Source organism: Mercurialis annua, linkage group LG1-X (genome assembly GCF_937616625.2).
Source record: "Mercurialis annua linkage group LG1-X, ddMerAnnu1.2, whole genome shotgun sequence".
In the NCBI taxonomy this organism is placed as follows: Eukaryota; Viridiplantae; Streptophyta; class Magnoliopsida; order Malpighiales; family Euphorbiaceae; genus Mercurialis; species Mercurialis annua.
Genome location: NC_065570.1, coordinates 50,770,382 through 50,796,457, shown reverse-complemented (window position 1 = coordinate 50,796,457; position 26,076 = coordinate 50,770,382). Strand labels below are relative to the sequence as shown.

Sequence of the window (26,076 nt, the reverse complement as noted above, 5' to 3'; positions counted from 1 at the left end):
TTGTTATTTTCATTTTATAAAAGCTAGTGTATCAAAATAATCCTTTAGTTCAATCGATTGAATACAAATCAAATGATGATTAAAATGTTGTTTTTGTCAAAGTTATTAGAAACTGAGTCAATCGGGTTGACTTAATCTATCAATGATTCAAATATTACTAAAATGTTTAATTCTTTTGTCAAATTTGTTTAAAAATAAAAAACATCAGCTAAAATCTTCAGTAAATATCTAAAAACAATAATCAAACTTTTTAAATAAAACAAAAGTAACTATATCATTAGACCAAATTAGAAATTTTAGGGTTAATGTCTTAAAAAACCCTGACCTTTCATCCCTTTTTTCAATCCTACACTGACGTTGAAAATTTGTCAATTTTACCTTATTTTGTATTTTTTTATTTCAATTGTACCCTAAAGCATAAAATTGAGCTTTATTTTTTTTTAGCAAAAGTTTAAAAAGGTTCTTTAAAAATGGTTAATTTAATATAAAAAATTAATCTAATGCAAAAATGATCAATTTAGAGATTTTTTAAAACTTTTACAAATAAAAAAGGTCAATTTTATGCTCCATGATACAATTGAAATGAAAAAAAAATGCAAAATAGGATAAAATTAACTGATTTTCAACGTCAGGATATTACTGAAAAGGGAATAAAAGATCAAAGTTTTTTAAAATATTAGGCCAAAATTTTATGATTTGAATGCATTTGATTTTGGATCAATTCTTATTTGTAGAATCATATTAATTTTAGGGGTAATGTTATTTTTTTTTTAAATTCATAAACTATACCGGTTTTTTCAAATTAATCACGAACTTTAAAAGTCTCAATTACATGAAAGAAGTTTTATTTTTTAATTTAATGCATATGCTGACGTGACACTCATTCATTGGTGTGATTTTTGCTTAGGTGGACATCATTTTTGACGGTCACGTCATCATATTATGACCTTATGTATCGAATTGAGAAAAATTGAAGCTTTTTACATACAATTTTTGTGATTAAATTAAAAAATGATATAGCCTTAATTTTATAATGGATTAATTTTGTTAAGTTAAATTATTCAATTCAATCCTTTATTTTGGTTTTGATCAACCTTAAATGGATATATCTTTTCATCAAAAAAATAAAAACTGAATTTATCTAAATTAGTACTTCACAATTAATTATAATATCAAATTAAAATGGCGCAAATTATTTAAAATTATAATTTTAATGTGTTCTATAATTTTAATACTAATTTCAATTTTGACAATTTAACTTATAAATTACCATTTCTTTGTATTCGAAATATTGAACAATTTTTTTAATAAATAAAAAGCAAATGTGACGTTGGAAATAAATTATTATCACACCCACATTAGTAGAAAATTGTTTTATTTTTGGAATTGTAAAAATTTCAAAATTAATGTCTGTTATTGTTAAAATTAAATTCTTTTTTAAAATTATAAAGTATACGCTATATTTTGTGACTATATGATATTTTTTTTTAAAAAAAAAGAGAATGTAACCGGATTTTCACGATCGTGGAAGTTGGCCATTTAGAAAGGAAATACTAAAAAAAAAGAAAAGAAACCATTATTTTCTCTTGAACTTTTACTGCACTAGATGCAGAAATTAAAAAAACAATAGAAAACAAAACAGATCTGGGTCATAAAAGTTTCATAAAGTCAAAATAACGAATTAAAAAAATTTAACATTTCACACAAATATTTATCATGCGTATTCCATCACTACCATATTGAGATCCACGGAAGAAACCACTTTCTCTGGTTCATTAACAAAATATGGGTTTCATGGAGAAATTTGACAAGTTTTTCGATACTATTCCGGCGATGGATCTGATGCGTTCCGAAAAAATGAGTTTCGTGCAACTCATCATTCCCGCCGAGTCCGCTCACCGAGCCATCTCTTATCTCGGTGAACTCGGCCTTCTCCAATTTCGCGATGTGAGTTTTCCGAGTTAGATCCGAGTCTCTGTTTTATTCATTTTGCGTTAATTATGAGGATAATGTTAGTTAAGCATGATTTTTTTTTTGAATTGGCAGTTAAATGCTGATAAAAGTCCTTTTCAACGGACGTTTGTTAATCAGGTAATTATTTTTCTCTTTTTAAATTTTAATGCTCTTTAAATTAGAATCTGTTATCTTGTAGCAATGCTTTGTGCACGCCAATTTGGTGTTTCTGGCAATTTAAATATCAAGTTATGAGCAAATTGTAGCTTATGTAGGGTGGTTAATTTGTTTTAGTCTGTTAAAATCCATGTAATCTAGCAATTATATTATGCTTATAGTTAGTTAAATACGGGTTGATCGATGAAGTGCTTCCGGTGCGCCGCATTATATTTTTTTTGCCTGTAGAACTCTAGAACTAACGAAATGTTTTCGGTATCCTTTGTACAATCTACAAAATCTACAAGAATTTGATTCATTTGTCTTCTATTTACTCAATTCTCATGATTGGAAAGCCTGTAGTTGCAGGAATTCAATTTATTCAACTTAGAAAGACCAATGCATTTTGACAAAAATGAAATTGTGCCGAAAGTGGCATGCATTTTTCTGATTTAAACTATTTATTCTACAAAAGTTTACACATCCTTTTTCCTTGATCCGTTTTCTTTTTACTAAATTCCACTCGCTTCATTTGAGTGATCATTTAGAGTCTGTCAGGATAGAGGCGTTGGTTGTAGATGTAAGCACTTGAAGAAATGTGGATTAACTTGAACCCTGACATCCAGTCTAAAATATTGTTTTGTTAGCAAACTGCCTATTTTCTTTGTGTTAACAGGGTCAGGACCATGTCAAAACAATTTCATTTGTATAAGAACTTAAAGTACCCGGAGGTTTAGATAGTGAAAACTGGACCAAGTTGCTTTTGAACAAAATCACGAATAATTGAAGTTTTACTCTTCTTCACGACTTAAACTACATTAACCGACTGCCATATTTTTTATGATTTTTAATTTGTATTTCACTTTAGAGTTTGAGTAAATTTAAGTTGCAACAGCGGATTACTTTTTGTTTGTTTTTTTTAATGTTTGAGGGATCTTTCCATAGGTAAAACGATGCGGAGAGATGTCAAGGAAGCTTCTGTTTTTCAAAGATCAAATCACTAAAGCTGGTTTATCATCTTCGACACTTCCTGCTGTGGAACCAGATCTTGAACTGGAGGAATTAGAGGTACATTTACATACCAGTGCCTTGTTTGGTGACACCTGGAATTTCATTTTATTTTTTTTGCTTTCTATTATGTGATGCCAGTAATCATTAGTAGAATTTACAGGAGGCACTAATCAATATTTACTTCAGATAGGATTATGATAACTTTGTTCTAATAAAATTCATTCTGTTTTTAACTTCACATTCTGTCAGATTCGACTTGCTGAACATGAACATGAGCTACTTGAGATGAACTCTAACTCTGAGAAACTTCAACGATCATACAATGAGCTTTTAGAGTTTAAAATGGTATTGCAAAAGGTAATATTTTTGCTCTCATTTAATTATGAGCACTTGTTGGCTCAGGATATGTTACATCATAAGTTTTTTATTTTATTCATGTTTCCATTGGATCCTCCACTTTTCTTTTTCACGAGTGTCTTCACTGGTATCTTGTTTACACTAATAGTTACTTGGTTCTTTTATTGGCATGGATGATACCTTATGTGATGAATTGACATGTCACCAAGCTAGAGGCTTGTGGCTAGTCCATTAAATTTCATTAATAAATAAGTTAACCGCGGAAGAAACTAATAAACAGCAGTGTAGTGTAACACTATATTTAGTTAAAGCCACATTGATGATCTTAGTTGAGTTGAATGTGTAATTATTTTATAGTGTGACACTTCTCATTTTTACATTTTGATTCACTCTGCATGGTCCTGTGAATTCCAATCCATTAAGTAACTAATAGACTAATTGATTGCTTTTTCAATTGCTCTCTCTTTTTTGAGTTCTGCATTAACTATCAAGCTATTTGATTGTTTTAATGAAGTTGATTCCTAGGTAGGCTTTTATTGTAGTACTGGAAGTTGGAAATTATGTTAGATGGACCTTCTTATATGCTGTCTAAAATTCAAATTGTTAGGTGGGGCTCCAACAATAATTATTACTTATTATTATTATCTCTAACACACCCCGCACGCGAATTGACTTGAAGCGTGAACAAGCATAGACCCACTTTACCTTATGCATTTAATTAATCAAATGGGGGTTGCCGAGGATCAAACTCTAGACATTTCGATTCACAGAAGCTTTGCTACAATATCAAATAATCAGTTCACCTAAAAGCTTGCCCTATCGGATGTGGGTCCAACCATAGTTATCATTATCTCTAACATAAGAGAAAGATGAAAAATGTTAAATAGTAATTTTTTTATCAGAAATTACAGGATATGTATTTATAATTTTTGTTCTTCCCTTGTATGACCTCGTTAATAATTGTTTCTTAGAGAATGAATTTAGTAATTTTCCAAGCATTTTATTGCTGTTATTTTTATTTCTTTTTAATTAATCTTTGAATACTATCTTTGTAGTGGAGGTCGTAATGCATAATTTTTTCCTGATTTCTTCTATCTATCTTTGTGGCGAAATTCCAGGCAGTTGGCTTTCTTGTGTCAAGCAATAGTCATGCAGTTGGAGAGGACAGAGAACTAAATGAAAATGTGTATTCAAACAATGGTTACAGTGACACAGCTTCATTACTTGAACAGGTCTTTTCCATGATGTATTAATTATTTGTGTGAAATTATATACATCTTTCTGCTTAACAATGTGCATTGAATACATATTTCATTAGATATATTTTATAAGTTTCAACCATCGTATTTCTGTTCCCACATTCATGATATTCTTGTTATTTTACAGGAACTGAGTTCCGCGCCATCAAACCAATCTGGTTTGAGATTTATCAGTGGTATTATACCTAGACACAAAGCTCTGAGTTTTGAGAGAATGCTATTTCGTGCTACAAGGGGAAATATGCTTTTCAATCATGCATCTATCGATGAAGAGATTATGGATCCTGTGTCCGCCGAAATGGTTTTTTTTCTTTTCGTTCTATATGTTCCCTCATGTTTTATTTTCTGATTTGTTTCTCTGGAGCTGTCAATTTCATTTGACTTCATATTCTTTAGTGTACTCTAGTTTTAGCCGCATGCTTTGTTAAGTGTATGAACTAGTAATTGAATTTGTGCAACAGTCTGATTCCTCATGTTTTACCTTTGCAGGTTGAAAAGACTGTGTTTGTCATTTTCTTTTCAGGGGAGCAGACAAGAGTGAAAATATTTAAAATATGTGAAGCGTTTGGGGCTAATTGCTATCCTGTCCCTGAAGATATAACTAAACAGAGACAAATAACCAGAGAAGTAAGTGCTGTGTGATGTTTTCATGTGGTGCGAGAGGGAATCTCTTTTAGTCAGAACATATGTAATTAGTGTGCCCTCAACTCATTTATGACATGTCTTTTTGCTGTTTATTTTAGGTTTTGTCACATCTTTCTGAATTGGAGGCCACTTTGGATGCTGGAAATCGCCATCGAAACAAAGCCCTTACTTCTATTGGGTTCTATCTAACAAAATGGATGAAATTGGTACTAAGTCCTGTAATTTGTACTTCTTTTGTTTTCTTAATGAATGATTTGTGGCTCCCTATTTACATGCTGCTTGTCTCTTCTGAAGGTTCGTAGTGAGAAAGCTGTATATGATACATTGAACATGCTTAATTTTGATGTCACCAAAAAATATCTTGTTGGAGAGGGCTGGTGCCCCATCTTTGCAAAAACTCAGGTACAGTGTATATGTTCTTTTGATTGTATGTGGAGTTATGATGATTGCTTAACTCTACTTTCAGTTATTTTGTTAAGACACTTGTGAGCTTGTATATCTCAAGGGAAGACGTGCTATGATTGAACAGATTCAGGATGCACTACGTCGTGCAACATTTGATAGCAGTTCACAAGTGGGCATAATATTTCATGTGATGGAAGCTCTGGAGTCACCTCCTACATGCTTTAGAACAAACCGTTTTACGAATGCATTTCAGGAAATTGTCGATGCATATGGGTCAGTTCTCTAATGTCATTCTATCATGGCTTCATGTTGTCTTACATGTTATTACTTCTTTCGTTATATTTTTTTTTTTTTTAAAAGAGCTCTTTTTATTTCTGTAACCGAAGGTGATCTTCCATGTGAAACATTTTATGCACCGGGTTTAATACATCTTATTCTGATGCATCAACAATGAGAGGTTAATTGTCACAAACATAGATGGCTGCAGGACAGCTCATTTTGTTACCTGGCTTCCTGGGTACCACTATCAGTAATAGTTATTGATCAGATTATAAATCAAAAGTGAGGGTTATGTCTGATATTTCTTGCTAACAAGTGTGATATTAGTGAACAGTTGCAGGGTCATAAACCACAAATGCTGCATGATATCGCCATTTCTATCATGTTCTTCATACTCTGTCTTGTAGTTGATGTTACATATTTTTGATTTAAATGGATTCTTTTTTAGTTTCAGGAGTTTCTAGTTAGCTGTATGAAGTTGTGTTTTATTTATATTCACCATCCATTCATTAAGCTGCCTATGGAACTAATTCAAGAATCGATTGGCAGTGTTGCTAGATATCAAGAAGCAAATCCTGCTGTCTATGCTGTTATTACCTTTCCATTTCTTTTTGCGGTAATGTTTGGGGATTGGGGTCATGGAATATGCTTGCTGATTGGAGCTTTAGTCCTTATCGCTCGTGAAAGTAAGCTCAGTTCTCAGGTATGATTGTTTTTATTTATGCATTAAAAGGTTTCTGAAAAGTGCTATTTTCCAAGAGTCAGTTTCCAGTAATTTAAAATAAAAGTACTTTTTATAGTGACCTAAAAGTTCTTCAAAATGATTTGGTCCTTTTCATGTCATTTAATATTTGGTCAAATGTTGTGCTGAAATTTAGTTCTCCAAGGTGAATTAAACAATTTTTATGAAAAGATGTTCTAACTGCATCACATGTAATATGAGTAATGTTTAGGTAATATTTGAGCATGCATGGCTTCACTTCACTTCATGATCATATTATTAATTTCCAATTTATCTATGCTATTTGCAGTTTATTATCTGAGTTGATCCTGATACATTATTTTATTCTTTTGGATTTTCCCATTTTGACGTTGGCACTAGCACTAAATTGAATGTTTAACTCCTTCCAGAAACTTGGAAGCTTCATGGAGATGTTTTTTGGCGGCCGCTATGTACTCCTTTTAATGGCATTGTTTTCAATTTACTGTGGGCTGATTTACAATGAGTTCTTTTCTGTTCCTTTTCACATATTTGGTGGGTCTGCTTACAAATGCCGAGACACCACGTGCAGGTACATGTATTTTACATCTACATGCCATGTTGGCTAGAAACTTTATTGAAGTTCAACTCATATGCATGATAATGATCTTCTATTTGTTGATACCTTGTCTAGGGTTTCATAATTATGGGAATATGGTTGTAAATATATCTTTATGTTTTAATTAATGCTAAATCTTTCTGAGGCGTCTAATGTATAGATATGTAATTTATCTATTACATTTTTTCAGATGATAGAAGTGTTTTTAGAAGATGCATGTTTATCATTTGGAAAAAAAGGGAATAGAAAACAAAATGAATGTATAACGTGTCAAAGTGACAATGTATTATACATAAAGTCAATTTGGTCCTTAACAAGCCAAATTATGCAAAGAAAATTATGGATGAAGTTGCAATGGAATTCCTAATATAATTGGATATTTTAATGCAGTTTACTGAAACAACAGTTTTACTAATGTTGGGTTCTCATGCACCACTTTTTTTACATTCAGTTTTTATCACTCTTGTTCCATTTCCCTGAGGGCTGTAGCTGTGGATTTTATCATGATAATTATGGTCTTTTGTTTACTTCGGTCTGATACTTTTTCCTTGCATCTTTTCATCAGCGATGCACATACTGTTGGTTTAATCAAATACCAAGATGCATACCCTTTTGGTGTGGATCCCAGTTGGCGTGGAAGTCGTTCAGAACTGCCCTTTCTGAACTCTCTCAAGATGAAGATGTCAATATTATTTGGTGTTGTGCAGATGAATTTAGGAATTCTTTTAAGTTACTTTAATGCACGTTTTTTCCGAAGCTCAATAGATATAAGGTTTGCTTGTTTTCTTTCTTTCTTTCTCAGTTGCTTTGTTACATTTAAAGAGGATATAGTCGATGAAACTTTTTTCGCCTTTGGTTTTAGGTATCAATTTGTGCCACAAATAATCTTCCTCAACTCCCTTTTTGGGTACCTTTCGCTACTCATTATCATCAAATGGTGCTCTGGCTCACAGGCGGACCTTTACCATGTGATGATTTATATGTTTTTGAGTCCTACTGATGAGCTTGGTGAAAACCAGTTGTTTTGGGGACAGAGACCATTGCAGGTATGAGTATGGTTATCCTATCCGTTTTTTCCAGCTACGTGCACAACACATATGTTGCTAGTCTTCATTTTAGTGAATTTATTCTTGAATCTGGCAGATCATGTTGTTACTGTTGGCTATAGTTGCAGTTCCGTGGATGCTGTTTCCTAAACCTTTTATTTTGAAGAAGCTTAATACTGAGGTAATTTTTTTTTTTTTCATCTTTTGCCTTTTTTCAAATTTTTGAGTCTTACTTGAGTCTCGAATAGATTTATACAACAAAAGTTAATGAAGTGATGTATACATGCGCACAAAAAAAAAGGATTACAGATGATATTGGTTTACTTGCAATGTTAATTAAGATCCATTCGCTATTGGCGTTTAAAAAGGCATTAAGGATGTAACTTCTTGTTCTTATATATGAAGATTTACGTTTGATTGAAATGTTGAAATGTTTTTTACCCTCGAGTTCCTGCATGGGATACGCTTGCTATTTTCATGATAGGCCTTGTATCAATAACTAAAATAAAAACGGAGTACATATTTATGGAAACTTTTTTAAATATTTATTTACTAATTTTTCTTGGTGATACAATATAGAGATTTCAAGGTCGAACCTATGGGCTTCTTGGCACCTCTGAGATGGATCTTGATATGGAGCCTGGTTCTGCTCGACCGCAGCATGATGATTTTAATTTCAGTGAGGTGTTTGTACACCAAATGATACACTCCATTGAATTTGTGCTTGGTGCAGTTTCAAATACAGCATCATACCTTCGACTCTGGGCTTTGAGGTGCAGCCATGAAGTCTTTGTTCTTAATTCTGTTTTATTTATCTCGTCTTTCATAGTTTTGTAATTTAAATATATGATTTCTATTGCAGCTTGGCACACTCGGAACTGTCAACTGTTTTCTATGAGAAAGTCCTTCTCCTTGCTTGGGGGTAAGTAATTTTCTTTCTCAATATGAATGGCATGCTATTTTCTGCCTCTTCATACTATGTCTTGAAACATTATCCTCTTGTTCTTTTAATTGCAGTTGCTAGTTCTATACATAATTACATATTATTCTATATGGTCTTTACCAAAGACAAGTATTCGTAAATAGAAAGGATAATCTAAATTCTTCATTCATGTGATGAACCAATTCGGGCGGATTGTTATCAATACCGGAGGGGCGAGCCTGTGTGCCTTAAAACTTATTAAGCAGTCGCTATTAGGCATGTGTCTAGGCACAAAGGTACAATATAGTGGCGCCTGTCAATAATTGGCTCAAAGAATCTCTTGTTTAATCCAAATGAATTCTGAAACGAGTTTATTTGCAAATGAAATGGATTAAAGACTAGAATTGAACCAAAACAAGTTGTAGCATTAGAAACTAAAAGAAATAAGGGGCCGTTTGGTTTAAGGTTGGGAATGAGAATCGAAATGGGAAGGAATGGGAATGGGAATGATTGTTTTCATTTTTTGTTTGGTTCAAAGTGTAGGAATGGGAATGGATAAAGTTTAATAAAAATATTATTTATTATTTATTAAAAATATTTTTTTTATTTTTTGAAATATTTTTTATATAAAATAAATTATTTTTTTAAAATAAATTATTTTTTTAAAATAAATTATTTTTAAAAAAACAAAAAAATTAGTTAAATTAAAATATTTTTTATAAAAAATATTAAAAAATATTTTTTTTATTTTAAGTATATTTTTTAAAATTTAAAAGTAATTTTTTTAATAATTATATATTTATTATTTATCATTAAAATATTTTGTTAAATTTTGATTCCCATTCCCAAAAGTTCATTCCCATGGGGTAAGGGGGGAATGGGTGATTCCCAAGAAGGGATAATCACATTCCCATTCCCTAGTGTAATTTGACAAAACAAACACAAAAAATGAGAATCATTCCCATTCCCATTCCCCCTTTTTTTGGCGAACCAAACGGCCCCTAAGTGTAAGGTGGGCTTTTCAAACTTAAAAAATAGCATCCCTCCAAAAATATTGAATGAAATGATTTTGAAGAAAATAATAGAGAATATTAGAAGAGGAACTTGGAAGTGATCAATATAAACTCAATGATAATAATGAAGGAAAAAAAAATCATATTTTGTCTTGATGATGCCTTGACAAGTTTTTTAGAAGATTGTTAAGCTGTGTGTGCGCGCGCGCATGTTGACTTGTGTGTTTTGAGTATTACTATTATTTTTAGTCATAGCTTTTTATGAGTTTGTTAGCAGGACAGTTCAGTTTTTTATTTTCATGATTTTACGCCTTGTTTCGGTAAGGCGTGTGTTTGCCTTGCACCACATGCTCTAGAACCTCTTTGCATCTTCGCTAATCTCGCGCCTGAAATCTATGCTTTCATTATCAGATTGAAAATAAAAAAGCACTTCTAAAATATTTTGTTGCATCTAGTTTAGCAGAGCATTAATATGTTCATTATCCGACTAATTATTATTACAGGTATGACATTCTTGCTGTCCGGTTAGTGGGACTCGTAGTATTTGCTTTCGCCACAGCCTTCATTCTACTCATGATGGAGACACTTAGTGCATTCCTACACGCCTTAAGACTTCACTGGGTAGAATTCCAAAATAAATTCTACCACGGCGATGGCTACAAGTTCAAACCTTTCTCATTTTCTTTGATAAACGATGACGACAATTAGTCAGCCTGCACATATTTTCGATTTTGGTTTTGCATACGAGGCGCCAGAGATTTTTGCTGAGAGAACCATTTGCAACAAAAAGGATTGAACCGGCAGACGTTAGTGCCTTTTTCGCCCCCGACATTAGAGCTGCTGCACGGGTTTAACATAGAAATGTGAAATGCCGACTCATAATTCTTTGGGTTTATGGTATATATATAAGGTTTGGTTACAGCCACGAAAGGCCAATAGATTATAAAGAGGATTAGTGAAAATTATTTGTAAAGAGGGAGGTAAAATTTAAATACGCCATGTACCTTTTTATTACTTTCTGGATAGAAATAGAAACGTGAAACTATACAACAGAAGTTATGGATTTTGTAGTTATTGGAGCCTTCTGTTTAAGTTTTAAGTTTAAGTTTTGAGTAATTCGCAATACTGTTGCAAATTTTTGTATACCTCTTCACTTACATCAGAGAGAAATTAATGGCTTTCACTGTTCAATCTGTCTCCTCTGTATTTTTTTTACTTATGTTGATGACTCTAAGTAGGGGTGTGTAATGGAGTCGAGTTGAAATATTATCAAACTCGAGTCCATCCTGACTTTTCAAATTTTGAAGTTCAAAGTTGATGTAAGTTTGATCAAGTTTTATTTAGAAGTTGTAGAATAATACAGAAACGAGTTTGTTTCAATTCAATTATTTGTGTATATATTTAAAAATTTAAAAATATTACTAGTAAAAATGTTTCTAATTAAAGAATAAAGAAGTAAATTAATTAAAAAGCAAGTAGGCACAAGAATTTATTGAAATCTTAGGTCATGTTTAGTTGTAGAAAACATTTTCTATTTTCTGTTTTCATTTTTCTTCTCATTTTCTCTATTTTTCAGTTTTTTGTTTTCCAAATAGAAAACTAGAAAATCAAAATTTTATTTGCTTATCTAATTTTTTTATTGTTTTCTATTTTCTATTTTCTAAAATTAAACAACATACTACATCTTTTTAACGAGATTTTTGTATTTTTATTTTTCATGAATGTTGTTTAACCTCAGAAAAAATTAAAAAGAATTGAAATTCGAGTTTTAATTATTTAATATTTAATTTAAAATAAATACTTAATTTAAATATGAGGAGAAAATATGTCTTAAAGAACTTTTTTTATATCATGATGAATGTGTATGACTTTATTCGAAAATAATATGGTTGGATCATTAATTATGTTTAAAAACCGGTCCAAAAATGAACTAAGAGATTTTAGGCCGGTTCAAAAAAAAAAGTTGGAACCAAAAATGTCGGTTGGTGTATTTTAAAAAATATAAATTTTAAATTATATACTAAATATGTTTATATAATTCATTGCTAATATAATTAATTATATTAAATTTATTTTAATGTATTTTTTAATTTTTCGAATCGGGTGCAGCCGGAATTTACCGGTTTAAAAACGGTCCGAAACAATTCAAGAGTCGGTTTAGGGCCGGTTCAAGTGTTTCTCGAACTGTGAACTATAGAGTTATAAACTGTGCTCATTTCTACATGCAAGTGTTTATTAATGATTAAAAAAATTCATTAATATTAAGATTGAATAAATATTGATTCTCGTTGTTAAATTTTTAAATTAAATATTTTTAGTATTTTTTGAACTTGTTAGATAGAAATATCAATTAAAAAATTGTGTTTTCTAAAAGTTAATTTTAATAAAGGAAAAGTGAGAAAACATGTTTTTGGTGTTTTTCAACCATTAGTTATAAGAGAAAATTAGGGAATACACTCCAATTTTGAAAATATTTATATAGATTACCTCCCTTATTAAAAGATATAAAAAATACTTCCTCTTTTATTGTTATTTGTGTATTTACTCCCACGTGTCATTTTTAATTATATTTGCGCTGTTTCATTGTTTTTTACGCCGTTTTATTTAAAAGTTTTCTTTTATACTCTTAGGGCAGTTATTGCTCATTATTTCCTGTTTCCCTCTTTTCTCTTCTCTTCTATTCTCTCTCGTTCTCGTTCTATTTCACTCTTCGTGTTTTCTGATTTATTTGCTCTTCACTGTATCGTTTTTTGATTGTTGTATCTTCCATTGTTACTGCTCTATCATCTGCATTGTTCATCGGTGAGTGATTTCTCTAATTTTTTTTTATTTTTAACGGTTATGCTTTTGTTATATCTTATTTTTTGTTGTGTTAGATCTAGGATTGTGTTTTTTTTATGATTTTAATAGTTTTTTTTATCTTACAATATGAATTGCAAATGATTTTGTATTAAAAATTTGTGAATCTGTTAATGCATGTACAATTATTGATATTTTGTTAGTTCTTATCACTGATTTCGTTTTTTTATACTTTTTATCTCCAGTTTTTATTATACATTATGTCTGATACTGATTTTGATCAAACATTATCGGAATTCTTGATTCAATTGAAGAATCCTGACATTGCTCCTAAAGAAATGGAGGAAGCTTCTGATTCTCCGGTCCGTATGAGTTTGAGGAAAAAGACTATTGGTAGTAAACCTGTTACTCCTAAAATAGAGAAGAAAGCAATAAAGAAATCAAAATCTGTGCAGAAGTCTGTTGCTGGAAAAAGGAAAGCAAATTTTGTGGTACCTAAAAGAGATATTAAGAGGAAAAGGCTTGGTACTGATAATTTGAATAAGAATGATTCATTTCAGGTATTTTTTTGATTAATTGTGTTTTTTTCGTATTGTACTGATAATCGAATGATAATATGATTATAACATGATGACAAGTTGATGATAACATGATGATAGCGTTATGTTAGTATAAATGTGTATACTGATAATATTATGATAATATGCTTTTTTGTGATAATATTGTGCAACTTGTATGTGTTCAGTTGTTTGGTAATATGATGATAATATAAAATATTTGTTTCTGTTGATACTCTTATGATAATAGTATGTCATTTTGAGAGTGTTGTTTTTTCTGGTAGTTGTATATGTTCAGTTATTTGATAATATGATGATAATATAAAATATTGCTTTTATGTTGATACTCTTATGATGTTTTTAATAGTTTTTGTATAACTGATGACAATTTTATGACAGTATGATACCATGATGGTAAGTGTACTGATAATCGAATGATTATATGATTATAACATGATGATAAGTTGATGATAACATGATGATAAGTTGATGATAACATGATGATAGCGTTATGTTAGTATAAATGTGTATACTGATAATATTATGATAATATGTCATTTTTTGTGATAATGTTGTGCAACTTGTATGTGTTCAGTTGTTTGATAATATGATGATAATATAAAATATTTGTTTCTGTTGATACTCTTATGATGTTTTTAAATACTCTTTGTATAACTGATGACAATTTTATGACAGTATGATACCATGATGATAATGATGTTTTTTTATAATAATATTTTTGTATAACTGATAACATTATGATACCATTTATAATACTCTTTGCATTTGTGTTTATTGCAAACATTTGATTTGTTACTTGGTCCAAAGGATCGGTTTGTCGGTAAAGTTGGAAATGCTTCACAGAATGCAGTGCTGAAACACATAAAATCGAAGCTTAGTGAAGATCAGTTAGCAACGTTCAAGAACAGTAGGTTTGGTGCCTTTCTAGAACTTGACAAGGATGTACTGAGTCTTAGACTCATACATGCCATACTTTTAAGGGAAGTTCATCACAGCAATTTGTCAGAGCTTTGGTTTCATTACGGTTCGCAGAATATGCGATTCAGTCTATATGAGTTTGGTCTTGTTAGTGGACTTGTTTGTGTTGGTGATGTGTCAAGGTTTTCTGGTCATTTTAAGGACAATAATTTTTTTAATAAATATTTTGGTGATGTGAGCAAGATTACCCGTCAGGTTATTGAAGCGAAATTTAAAGAGGCTGCGTGGGAGAATGATGAAGATGCTGTAAAGTTTGCAAAGCTTTACATGGTTCAGTGTTTTTTATTGGGTCATCTTGGGACTACTTTGGTTGACGATCGGTTCATTCACTTGCTTGACTGCCCTGATTATGATGATTTTCCATGGGAAAATATTCATTCCAGTTATTTGTTCAGTCTACTAAGAACAAGCTGTGGACTAAACATAATGCATCAAGTCAATCTGCTTTCTATCGTTTGTATGGTTTTCCGCATGCTATTCAGTTTTGGTTTTATGAAACAGTGGTTTCTGTGCCTGAGTATTTGTGTACTTTGAGCAATGCTGCTGTTTATCCTCGATTACTGCGTTGGAGTCCGAAGGATATTAAGAAAATGCAAAACTTTGACTTTCAGGTTTTTGATGATGGAACTGAAAAGGTATTATGATTCTTATTTAACTTTTTTTCTTTTATTGATTTGTGTGTTATTTGTGAGATAATTATTTTTTATTTTTTATAGGTCTCAGTGCTTTCAAATATTGTAGCAAATGAGTTTGTGTCAAGTCAACTTATTGTTACTGGACTAAATTATCAAGGTCAAGTTGTGAAGCGAGCAAGAACTTCTGCTTCTGATTCTGAAGATAAAATATTGGAAGTGGCAAGGTCTGCTTGTATTAAATTTGTCCATGAATTGAAAGCACTAATTTTTGATAACAAGGCTGATTATTCTGATGTGGAGTGTGACGTTCGAAAGCGCATTTGTGCTTCTGTGGTTAGTTTTGAAGAAAATCAATTGAGTGATATTTTTGATGACAAATCTGGAAAGGTATGTGTTTTTATAATAACATTACGATAATAGTATATTATGATAACTGTATGATAATGTGAAAATACTGATACTTATATGATATTTTGATGCTCATCTAATAATGTGATGCTCATCTGATAATATGATAATTGTATGATAATTGAATAATAACTGTATGATAACATTTTTGCATAAAACTGATACTGTTTTAATATTACATATTTATTGTTAGCATTGCAATGATACCTCTATGATAATACTTAATTGTACTGTTATTTTTATGCTTTTTCATGAGTTGTGTTTTGCTGTTTTGTTAATGGCTTATATGTTCATGATAATGTTTTTAATTAATGAGAATATGATGATACTGTTATGATAATCTCTTTTATTTATAATGATATAATCATTGTTTAATATAGACTGATACTGTAGAAGAACTGATATATTCTTCTGACGGTGATTCTGAGGTAAATATTTTTATATATATTTTAATAATATGCATTATTCTAATTATTAATTTTATTAATTTTTGTTTTTGCAGACTGTTAATGAGAATAACAGTGGCTCATCGGAGGAAACTGTGAGTGATGATGATGTGAGTCATAAGGTCTTTAAGGAGAGTGCTGCGATTTTAAATAATGAAAATGTTGTATCTGTTTCTGAATCAGTTGGAGGAAAGGTATTTTTTTATTGTTGTTGATTTCTTTATAATTAACTGTACATTTTACTAATTAATCTTTTTCTGCTATTAGATTGATGCTGAGGTAAATGTTGAGGAAGTGAAATCCTTGTCCAATGATAATCCTGAAATTGATGATTGTGGTGTAGAAGATGTGGCTGAAGATGTGGGAGAAGCTGTGGCAGAAGTTGATTCTATTGCTGATGATTCAGAGAGGAATTTTGATGTGGATGCTTTTTTTGATAGCAATCCTAGTCAGTGTACTGATAAATTTGATGTAGTTAAGGAGGCTGAGTTACCTGACATAACAGAAGAAGTTGAGGATGCTGATTTAGTTCAAAAAAGGGATGTAATTGGGGATGCTGAGAATGTAAATGTAGCTGATGATATTAATCAGGCTGAGAATTTTAATTCCGTTGAGCCGTTGGAGCAGGTCGACAATGTCAATTTCGTTGAGCCGTTGGAGCAGGCTGAGAATGTTACTGCTGTTGAGCTGATGGTGCAGGATAAGAATATTAACGAAGCTCTGCATTCTGTTGCAACTGAGCAGTCTATTTGTACTGATGGTGTTCCAGACAAGGAACAATTGAGTTTAAAAGAAAAGGAATCTGACTTGGAGGTATAAACATACAAGTTTGTTAATTTTTTGCTCTCTTCTTTTTTTATGATAATGTAATGATACTGTTCTTTTTTTTATTTTTTGAGTTGTATGGCTACTTGTAAGTTAATTACATGATACTGTAATGATAATGTATTATTTTTATACTGTTATGATAATGTAATTTTATTATTTTTTAATTGATAATTTATTGATAATATGGTGTTTATATGAGCTGATTTTTTACATTTATGTGATACTGTTATGATAATGATAATTACATGATAATGTCTTATTTTTTACATTTATGTGATACTGTTATGATAATGATAATTCTATGATAATATGTTTTGATACTGTTATGATAATGTAATTTTTTTATACATTGAGTGTGTCATGATAATTATATGATACTCTATGATACTATTATGATAATATGAAATATTTTTGATTATTTTTTATGTAACAGAATGTTTGTAGTGCTGCTGGTGAAAAAACTGATATGCACAAACAAATTGAAGTTGAACTTGAGATGATTGGTGAAGTCTGTAGTGATGAGTTTATGACACCTCCTGTTGAGCAATCAGATTTAGATGTTGCAAAGACAACTTTAGAGAAGAAAGTGGATGATAATTCTGATACTGAGATGGATGGTCTTGCTGCTTGTGAGCTACAAGTATCTTCTATTGTGGCATCTTTGTCTACCTGGATTTCGAATGAGGTATTTATTAAATTTAGGTTTTGTTTATTTTTCAATTATTTATGCAAGATAAGTTAACTGAACCTTCTGTTTTATGAAATAAGGTTCCTAAAAAAACAGTTATAAAAGAAGAGAATGTCATTGCTGAACAAGATATACCAGTTAAAACAGTTACTGCTCCTCCAAGAAGGAGATTGAAAGTAATGTTTTTAAATTTATTTTATTTTTAATTAGATGTAATATTTTTTGATATTGTAATGATAATGCAATGTTTTGTTTTCGTATTGTAACAGCTTCCCACAAGGAAAACTAGTGAAAATTTGAAAAAGGAGACAACGTTGACAAATGTAAAAAGTTGGGCAATTCCATCTTTTGCTTTACTGGAAAAAGTTCGAAACTTAGACAAACCTGAAAAGGTTAAATCAGTTGGTTTGGTGTTTGTAAATCGCAATCCGTTGCTCCTAGAAAGTGTGTCTGATATGTGTAATCAAGCATGGCTTTCTGAATTTAATGATTGGATTTGTGTTGGCACATACAAGAGGAAAACAGAGCAGTAAGCTTTCTGTCATTTTCTTATTTTAATATGTATATTTTTTTTTATCTTGTTGTAACACAATTTTTTTGAATTTTTGTAGCCATGAAATTTATTATCCAAACTATAAAATTTTAAAACCAGTTATAAGGCTTGGCGGAGAGGAAATTCGTGTGAAAGATTTCTTTTTCAAGCTTCATACACCTGGAGCTTATTTGGATTCAAGTGTAAGTGTATCATTATATTGTTTATATAATTATATGATTGATTGATAACAATATGATAATATAGATTGATAACATTATGATAATCACTGGTAATGAAAACAGTGGATAAAATAATGAGATAATGTTTTCTGATAACATTATGATAATCTAATTATAACATTATGATAATATGTGTTTTTATGATCATAAATGTTTTTATGATACTTCTATTATGTCTTCTTACTTTTGGTTTGTTTTATTATTTTATTTTCAGCATATTGACTGCCTGTTTGCATATTTGAGGAAGAAGTGTATGTTTCTGAACAATGGTTACAGTACATGTGCAAATTTCTTTGACCAGTATGTGCAGAATGGGTATTTAATCTATAAGGAGGTTGGCAGTGTGACTGAAATACTGCAGTTCTCTGAATTGTATAATATCATTGTTGGTGAAGATGGTGTTTATAAGAGGGCTTGGGGAGATGTGAAGAATGTACTGTTCCCAGTTCATCTTAAAGTTGATGGTGAAAATCAGGATCATTGGATTCTTGCTAAGCTCAGTTTTGAATATAGGACTTTTTTTATCTACAACTCTCGCAGGAGTGAGCTCTATGACAAGCATACTGCTATTGCTATGAATGCATATGCAACATTGATCCCATTTCTATTGGATACTGTTGGATTTTATGATCGAAGGGACATCAACTTCAAATTTGTTTATTATATGGGCAAGAAAAACACTGATCCATTCGTTGTAGCTTATGTTAACAACCTTCCTGTTCAAGAGGATGCGTAAGTCTCTATCTTTTGGTCTTTTTATATTTTTTGAAATAGTGATTTAATGAGATAGTTTCATAATTATTATACCACAATGCAGAGATTGTGGCGTTTACGTTGCAGCTTTTGCTGAATACTTGATAGAAGGGAAGGCTATTCCGAGACAAATCAGTTGTAGTGTTGTTCGTGAGCGATATGCAGCAAATCTGTACATTTATGGAAGGTAGAAGATCAAGAGTGGATATATATCAAATGAATGTTAATGTTTTAGTTTTTGGTTTAGGTGTTTCATTTTGTTATTCTGTAAAAAAAAATGGTTGTGTAGATTTTTTTTACTGTTAATGACTTTTATTATGATGTAATGACAATTGTTTGATCAGTTTTATGATAATGAGATGATAAGTTTGTGATACATAAATGATGATAAACTGTTTGTTCATTATCAGATGTTTGGTTTACTTTGACTCATATGATAATTGTATGTTACTGTTATCAAATTTATGATTATCTGATTTTATATATTTTAATGATTATCATATGTTTAATATTTAGATGATTTTTATATATTTTAATGATTAACATATGATAATATTTTATAATATTTGTATATGGTTGATAATAAGATGATAATGTAATGATAATATTATGATAATAACATTCATAAATGATAATAAACTGTTGTCCATTTATCAGATGTCTGGTTTACTGTGACTCATATGATAATTATATGTTACTGTTATCAAGTTTATGATTATCTGATTTTATATATTTTAATGATTATCATATGTTTAATACTTAGATGATAAACATATGATAATATTTTATCATAATGATATATGGTTGATAATAAGATGATAATGTAATGATAATATTATGATAATAACATGATATTACTCCATCAGATATTGAATGATATTTTTTTATTTATTGAAAAATAGTACTATTGAAAATCTCAAATCACAGTTTTCTATCTGTTTTTTGGAATATTTTTACAAGTTTTACGATTATGTCCATAATATCCACATCTGCTGCACTTGTTTTGATTCTTTTGTTCTTCTGCTCCTTTTATTCTTCTCTTTTTTGGTCTTCCTGGCTTAGTTCTCCCTATAGGAGGTAAGACAATGATATCCTCAACCTCTGCAGTGACTTCCCATGTTTCTTTTTTAGGAACTGGGTATACAGTTTGTGCATATGTAGCAAGCATTGCTTCATTTGTGAAGTACTTTGAGCAATATTCAGTTGGGTCTTGATGTTTGTAGTTTAATACAGCAGCAGCATGTTTACATGGGATCATTTCTTCTTGATATCTGTTGCATGTACAAGATTTTTCCTTGATGTTAACAGTAGAGGTATCACCATTTTCAGTAACAGTGTATATGACATCATTAGATGGCTCTACCTGATATACATGTGATAATGTCAAAAATATTAAAAGATAATAGCATATGATAATAGAATGATAATAAACTGATAATAGCATATGATAATAGCATGATAATAAACTGATAATAGCATGATAAGATGAAAATATTTCTAGCTGTGATAAGAATGAATCCGTACCTCTATTTTGAGTGAATCTAAATAGTTTTGCCTTAGGACAACATCATATTTTGAAGACAATTTTGTAAAGGTTCCTTTAGCAATATTTCTGTTCTTGTAGCTCCACCTTTGAACCAAATTTCTCAAGTATTCCATAAGCATCGTAACTGGTAATTCTCGTGCTCTATTTACTGCTGCATTAAATGACTCAGCAGTATTTGAAGTCATTATGTTGTATCTTTTGTTCACAGAATGTGAAACTGCCCACCTTTCAAAACCTGCATCTTTGAGATAAGCTGTAACTCTTGGATTTACGTTGCTCATTTCTGCCATATGAGTATTGAATTCTTCCTTTGTATAAGCTCTTGCTGCTGCTTTGAACAGGTCTTTAATTGTCTTCTGATCCTTTTTAAATCTGCTTTTCACGTTACTTAGTAAATGATATAAGCAAATATCATGTTGAACTTCTCCAGCAAAAACACTTTCTATTGCATTTTTAATACTCATATGTCTGTCTGAAATTATACACATTCCTTCCCTTACACCAAAAACAGTTTTGATTTGTCTAAAAAACCAATTCCAAGATGCATCATTTTCTGAATCTGTTATTGAAAAGGCAAGAGGGAAGATTTTTCCTGTAAAATAAGAAGCAAAATAAAATAATGATATTACGATGATACTGTAATGATATTATAATGATACTGTAATGATAATATGATGATATCGTGATGATAATGATATTAATCATACCTGCTGCATCAAGAGTTGAAGCTGAAAACAGAGAACCTCCAAATGGTCCTTTCAAAAATGTAGCATCAACAACCATAATAGGCATACAGTGACTCCATCCACTTATTGATGCATTAAGTGACATGAATGCATAAAGAAAAGTATGATCCACATTTCTTTGTAAGCTTACAACTGATACTGTATTTGTTTGCTTCACCATGTGAAGATATCTCGGTAGTAGACCAAATGAATTTTCTGGTTTCCCTCTTAAAAGCTCTAGTGCAATTTCTGGACATTTCCAAGCTTTCCAGTAATCCAATTTAATGCTATAATCATTTCTCATGTCTCTGATTATGTCATTAGGTGTGTAAATTGTCTTGATATCCAACAAGTTTGACTTTATTATTTTTGCTATGGTTTTTGAGCTGACAAACCTCAGGTCTCCCATTCTCATCTCCAAAGAACATGTATGATAATTGTTGAACTTACGTACTCGAAACATTTTTGTATGACCAATTTTCGAGGCATAAAATTTCCAATCACAATGGTCATCTATGCATTTTAATCGGTACTGTCTTGCGCATGATTTTTGGACCTGTAATTATTAATAATATACAGTATCAGTTTTTTGTAAAACTGTTATGATAATAAAATGTCAAAATCAGAATATTTGAAATGTACCTTGAACTGAAAGTGTTCTTTTAGTCCATATAGGCTCATCTCTGATATTAATGTTTCTTTATCTTTGAATATACCTCCTTCTTCTATTTTCTGATTTGCTTGATTGGTTGCAACATGATCTTCATCAAAATTTGTTTCTGGAAGATTTTCTTGAAGTGTGCAGAGAAGGTTTACATATTCAATCATATCCAAATTTGAATAAGACATTTCTGTTTCTTTAGAGTTTTGTTCATCCAGTTGCGTTATATTGTCTTCATGAACAAGAAGTGAATTGTTTGCAGCTTCTGATGATGATGTTTCCAAAAAAGAAGCAGATTTATTCAATATGATGCAGATTGGATATCTTGTGAAGTTAAGTTCACTCTTCTTTAACTGTATATAGAATCTGAGACTTCTTTCATCTGCTATTTTGACTGGAGGATAATCATCACTGATTAGATATTGAATATCTAATTCAGTTTCAGTATCTTGAACTTGCAAACTTTGATATACTAATTCGATAAAACTATTGAATGTGCAGTTCATTTCCAATAAAATTCCTGTCATTTTGAAGTCAGTATACTTTCCATCTTCAGTCCATTGCCCATCATGTTGCATTAGTACTTGGATAAATTCCATCCTGAAAATGATAAACAGATGATTATCAGTTGAAATATTATCATATGTGTATCAGTTGATACATTATCATATGTGTATCACATTATTAAATAATCATAAGAGTATCACAATATCATATGATAATCTGATGATAATGTATCATCTGATAATCAGACTGTCAGATACTCATATGATAATCAGTTTTTTCAGATAGTCATATGATAATCAGACTGTCAGATAGTCATATGATAATCAGACTGTCAGATACTCATATGATAATCAGACTGTCAGATTATCATATGATAATCATATGACATTATCATATGACACTCACAGCTTCAATATGACTATCTGATTATCATATGACTATCTGACAGTCTGATAGATAGTCAGATACTCATATGATAACTGTCAGATAATCATATGATAATCAGACTATCAGATACTCATATGATAATCATATGACATTCTCAGCTTCAATATGACTATCTGATTATCATATGACTATCTGACAGTCTGATTATCATAACAGTACCTGACAGTCTGATAGATAGTCAGATACTCATATGATAATCAGTTTTGTCAGATACTCATATGATAATCAGACTGTCAGATAGTCATATGATAATCAGTTTTGTCAGATACTCATATGATAATCAGACTGTCAGATACTCATATGATAATCAGTTTTGTCAGATACTCATATGATAATCAGTTTTTTCAGATAGTCATATGATAATCAGACTGTCAGATAGTCATATGATAATCAGACTGTCAGATACTCATATGATAATCAGACTGTCAGATACTCATATGATAATCAGACTGTCAGATACTCATATGATAATCAGACTGTCAGATACTCATATGATAATCAGACTGTCAGATAGTCATATGATAATCATATGACACTCACAGCTTCAATATGAGCATCACATTATGTGATAATCATATAACATTATCATATGACACTCACAGCTTCAATATGACTATCTGATTATCATATGACACTCATAGTATCAATGACTATCACATTATCATATGAGTATCAGATTATATGCATCACAATATCATATAAGTATTTTTTTTTTCACATTATCATATGAGTATGAGTATATCAAATTATCACAAGAGTATCATTTGAGAATCACATTGTGTCATAATCAGACTGTCAGATACTCATATGATAATCATATGACATTACATTATCAGACAACATCAATATGAGTATCAGATTATCAGATGAGGATCACATTATCAGATTTGCATCACAATATCATATAAGTATCAGATTGATTTTTCTTATAGGTTAAAATTCAAATATCATCATATTTTTATAATCGTACAATCAAAAGAAGATAATATAAAAAGCAATTTTATTCACGAATATAGTCAATTACCTTCAAGAATCTCCATTTTTTCAAGAGCGAGCTGTTTTTCGAGCAGATTATAAGGAACGAACTATTTTTTGAGATCTGGAAGTTGTTACAGAGATCTGGATTTAAGAATTTGCAGAATCGGAGAAGATTTTTTCAAAACAGAGAGCTTGAAAACGAGCTGTGAGAAAATAGAGAGAGAAAATAGAGAGAGAAAATTGAGAGAGAAAAAGAAGGAACCTCGTTGTTAGTGAAATTAATGAGCTTATATAGTGGATGTAAATTTATAATTATAAAAGTGAGGAGAGTAAAAAAATAAAAGGTTTAAATTCGTGATGTATTTTTTGTAAGATTTCCGCGCTGATATATATTAACATATTATTTTTGTATTTTAGGTAAATATGTATTTTTCTCTAGTTATAATATGGAAAATTATGAAAATTGTTTTCTAGTTTTCTAAATTAGAAAATAATACAACTAAACACCAGATTCTGTTTTCCAGTTTTCTTGGAGTAATTTTCTGAAAAACAGCCAATATTTCCCACAACTAAACAGGGCCTTAGTATTTGAATCGGAGTCGAGAATTGACTCAAGTTTACTCTGAACGAGAAATTCTTATCGAGTTTATTTCGAATATCTTTTAAGTCAATTTGGAGCATATTACGAGTTGACCTGGTCCGGTGACATCCCAATTCCGGAATTACAGTTATCTCAATTTATATGATTGAGCTCTTTTCCATGTTCTATATGTGTAGTAAAATATTAGTTTATGATTATGATTTTTTTTTTCATTAAGACTTATCGTCTTAAAAATGTCAAACTATTTCAAATGCCGTTGGTTCTAACATATGCTTTTAAAAATGCCAATTTTAGCTAATTTTATATTTTTGCTAATTCAATTTTCATTTAACCTCGTTAGGTTAACGACTCTAATTAATCGATAATTAATCGAATACTAATCAATTTTAAATCTCGGTATGCGCGTACGAAATTTTCTCGAGAAACTAGGTCAATTGGTGAAAACAATGTGCGTCCGCGCGTCTACCTGTGCGTCCGCGCAGAGGGACTGTGCGTCCGCGTAGGGGGACTGTGCGTCCGCACAGTCTATAGACTGTGCGACTCACAACCACGGGCTATGCCCGGGGATCGATTCCGACATGCTCCAATGCGTCAAAACGCTCTAAACGTGTCCAAAACGCTAATTCTAACTTCAAAACATTCAAATACAATCATATAGTCGATAAAACGATAAAATCGTGGCCTAAAACTTTGAATCAATATAACTCAAAATATATCTGTTTAAACGATAAAACGTCAAGCTTACCGTGATACGCCGCTGGAATACGATCGTTTCGAGTTATAGAACGTCGCAAATGTGGTATATTTTTAATTTTGGTGTAAACAATATATTTATTTATACTCTTTTAATATTTATTTTTTAATTATATCTAATATAAAAGTTAATTTTTTTATTATAGTAGATAAAACACACTAATAATATATGTAAAGTTATCATTAATTAATAATCTATTAATTTTTTATATCAAAAAATTGGAAAAAAATAATTTAAAAAAATCGGTTTTAAACCAAACCAAACTGAAATTTCGGTTTGTACCAATTTCGGTTTCGGTTCGAATTTAAATTTTCACCCAATTTCGGTTTTCCGTTTTTCAGTTCGATCGTTCTAACTGACCGAACCGACCGATCGCACAGCCCTACTAGAGGGAAGGAAGAGCTCACTGCCTCATAATACATTAAAATTATATATTATTTTGAAGGAAAATGCTACTTAACAAAATTAATCTATTTTTTTATATTGCCCGACGTGACCGTTTTTTATTTGCTTAATTTCTTTTCAAGAATGTATATCTTAAATTTCCTTTTTAAATATATCTACTCGTTTGTTGACACATCATGCAAGATAATAAGATGAGGAGA

At 30.7% G+C, this 26,076-nt stretch overlaps 2 protein-coding genes across 2 annotated transcripts; one reads left to right on the top strand and one right to left on the bottom strand.

The window, feature by feature from the left end:
* The first annotated feature begins 1,578 nt into the window (after nucleotides 1–1,578).
* LOC126659928 (V-type proton ATPase subunit a1) lies at nucleotides 1,579–11,556 on the top strand. Its single transcript, XM_050353263.2, has 18 exons — nucleotides 1,579–1,947; nucleotides 2,047–2,091; nucleotides 3,055–3,177; nucleotides 3,370–3,477; nucleotides 4,596–4,709; nucleotides 4,864–5,037; nucleotides 5,226–5,363; nucleotides 5,480–5,587; nucleotides 5,676–5,783; nucleotides 5,911–6,059; nucleotides 6,615–6,768; nucleotides 7,197–7,357; nucleotides 7,950–8,156; nucleotides 8,247–8,430; nucleotides 8,528–8,611; nucleotides 9,010–9,203; nucleotides 9,293–9,352; nucleotides 10,869–11,556. Exons 1-18 carry the CDS (start codon nucleotides 1,786–1,788, stop codon nucleotides 11,071–11,073), a joined length of 2,478 nt encoding a protein of 825 aa, XP_050209220.1. The 5' UTR covers nucleotides 1,579–1,785; the 3' UTR covers nucleotides 11,074–11,556.
* Nucleotides 11,557–20,183: 8,627 nt separating this feature from the next.
* LOC126672738 (uncharacterized) lies at nucleotides 20,184–24,178 on the bottom strand. The gene is made up of 7 exons (XM_050366695.2): nucleotides 24,163–24,178; nucleotides 23,739–23,755; nucleotides 23,298–23,305; nucleotides 22,166–22,784; nucleotides 21,506–22,079; nucleotides 20,777–21,390; nucleotides 20,184–20,615 (listed from the first exon to the last, which is right to left on the bottom strand). Exons 1-7 carry the CDS (start codon nucleotides 24,176–24,178, stop codon nucleotides 20,184–20,186), a joined length of 2,280 nt encoding a protein of 759 aa, XP_050222652.2.
* Between the last annotated feature and the right edge of the window lie 1,898 nt (nucleotides 24,179–26,076).

What these genes read in the sequence shown, in the direction of transcription:
- LOC126659928 (XM_050353263.2), top strand. Translation starts at nt 1,786, where the DNA reads ATGGGTTTCATGGAGAAATTTGACAAGTTTTTCGATACTATTCCGGCG. An exon ending in AACGGACGTTTGTTAATCAG is followed by an intron (nt 2,092 to 3,054) that starts GTAATTATTTTT and finishes ATCTTTCCATAG; the next exon opens with GTAAAACGATGCGGAGAGAT. An exon ending in TGCCGAGACACCACGTGCAG is followed by an intron (nt 7,358 to 7,949) that starts GTACATGTATTT and finishes TCTTTTCATCAG; the next exon opens with CGATGCACATACTGTTGGTT.
- LOC126672738 (XM_050366695.2), bottom strand. An exon ending in AAGAACACTTTCAGTTCAAG is followed by an intron (nt 22,080 to 22,165) that starts GTACATTTCAAA and finishes TAATAATTACAG; the next exon opens with GTCCAAAAATCATGCGCAAG. An exon ending in TTCAACTCTTGATGCAGCAG is followed by an intron (nt 21,391 to 21,505) that starts GTATGATTAATA and finishes CTTATTTTACAG; the next exon opens with GAAAAATCTTCCCTCTTGCC.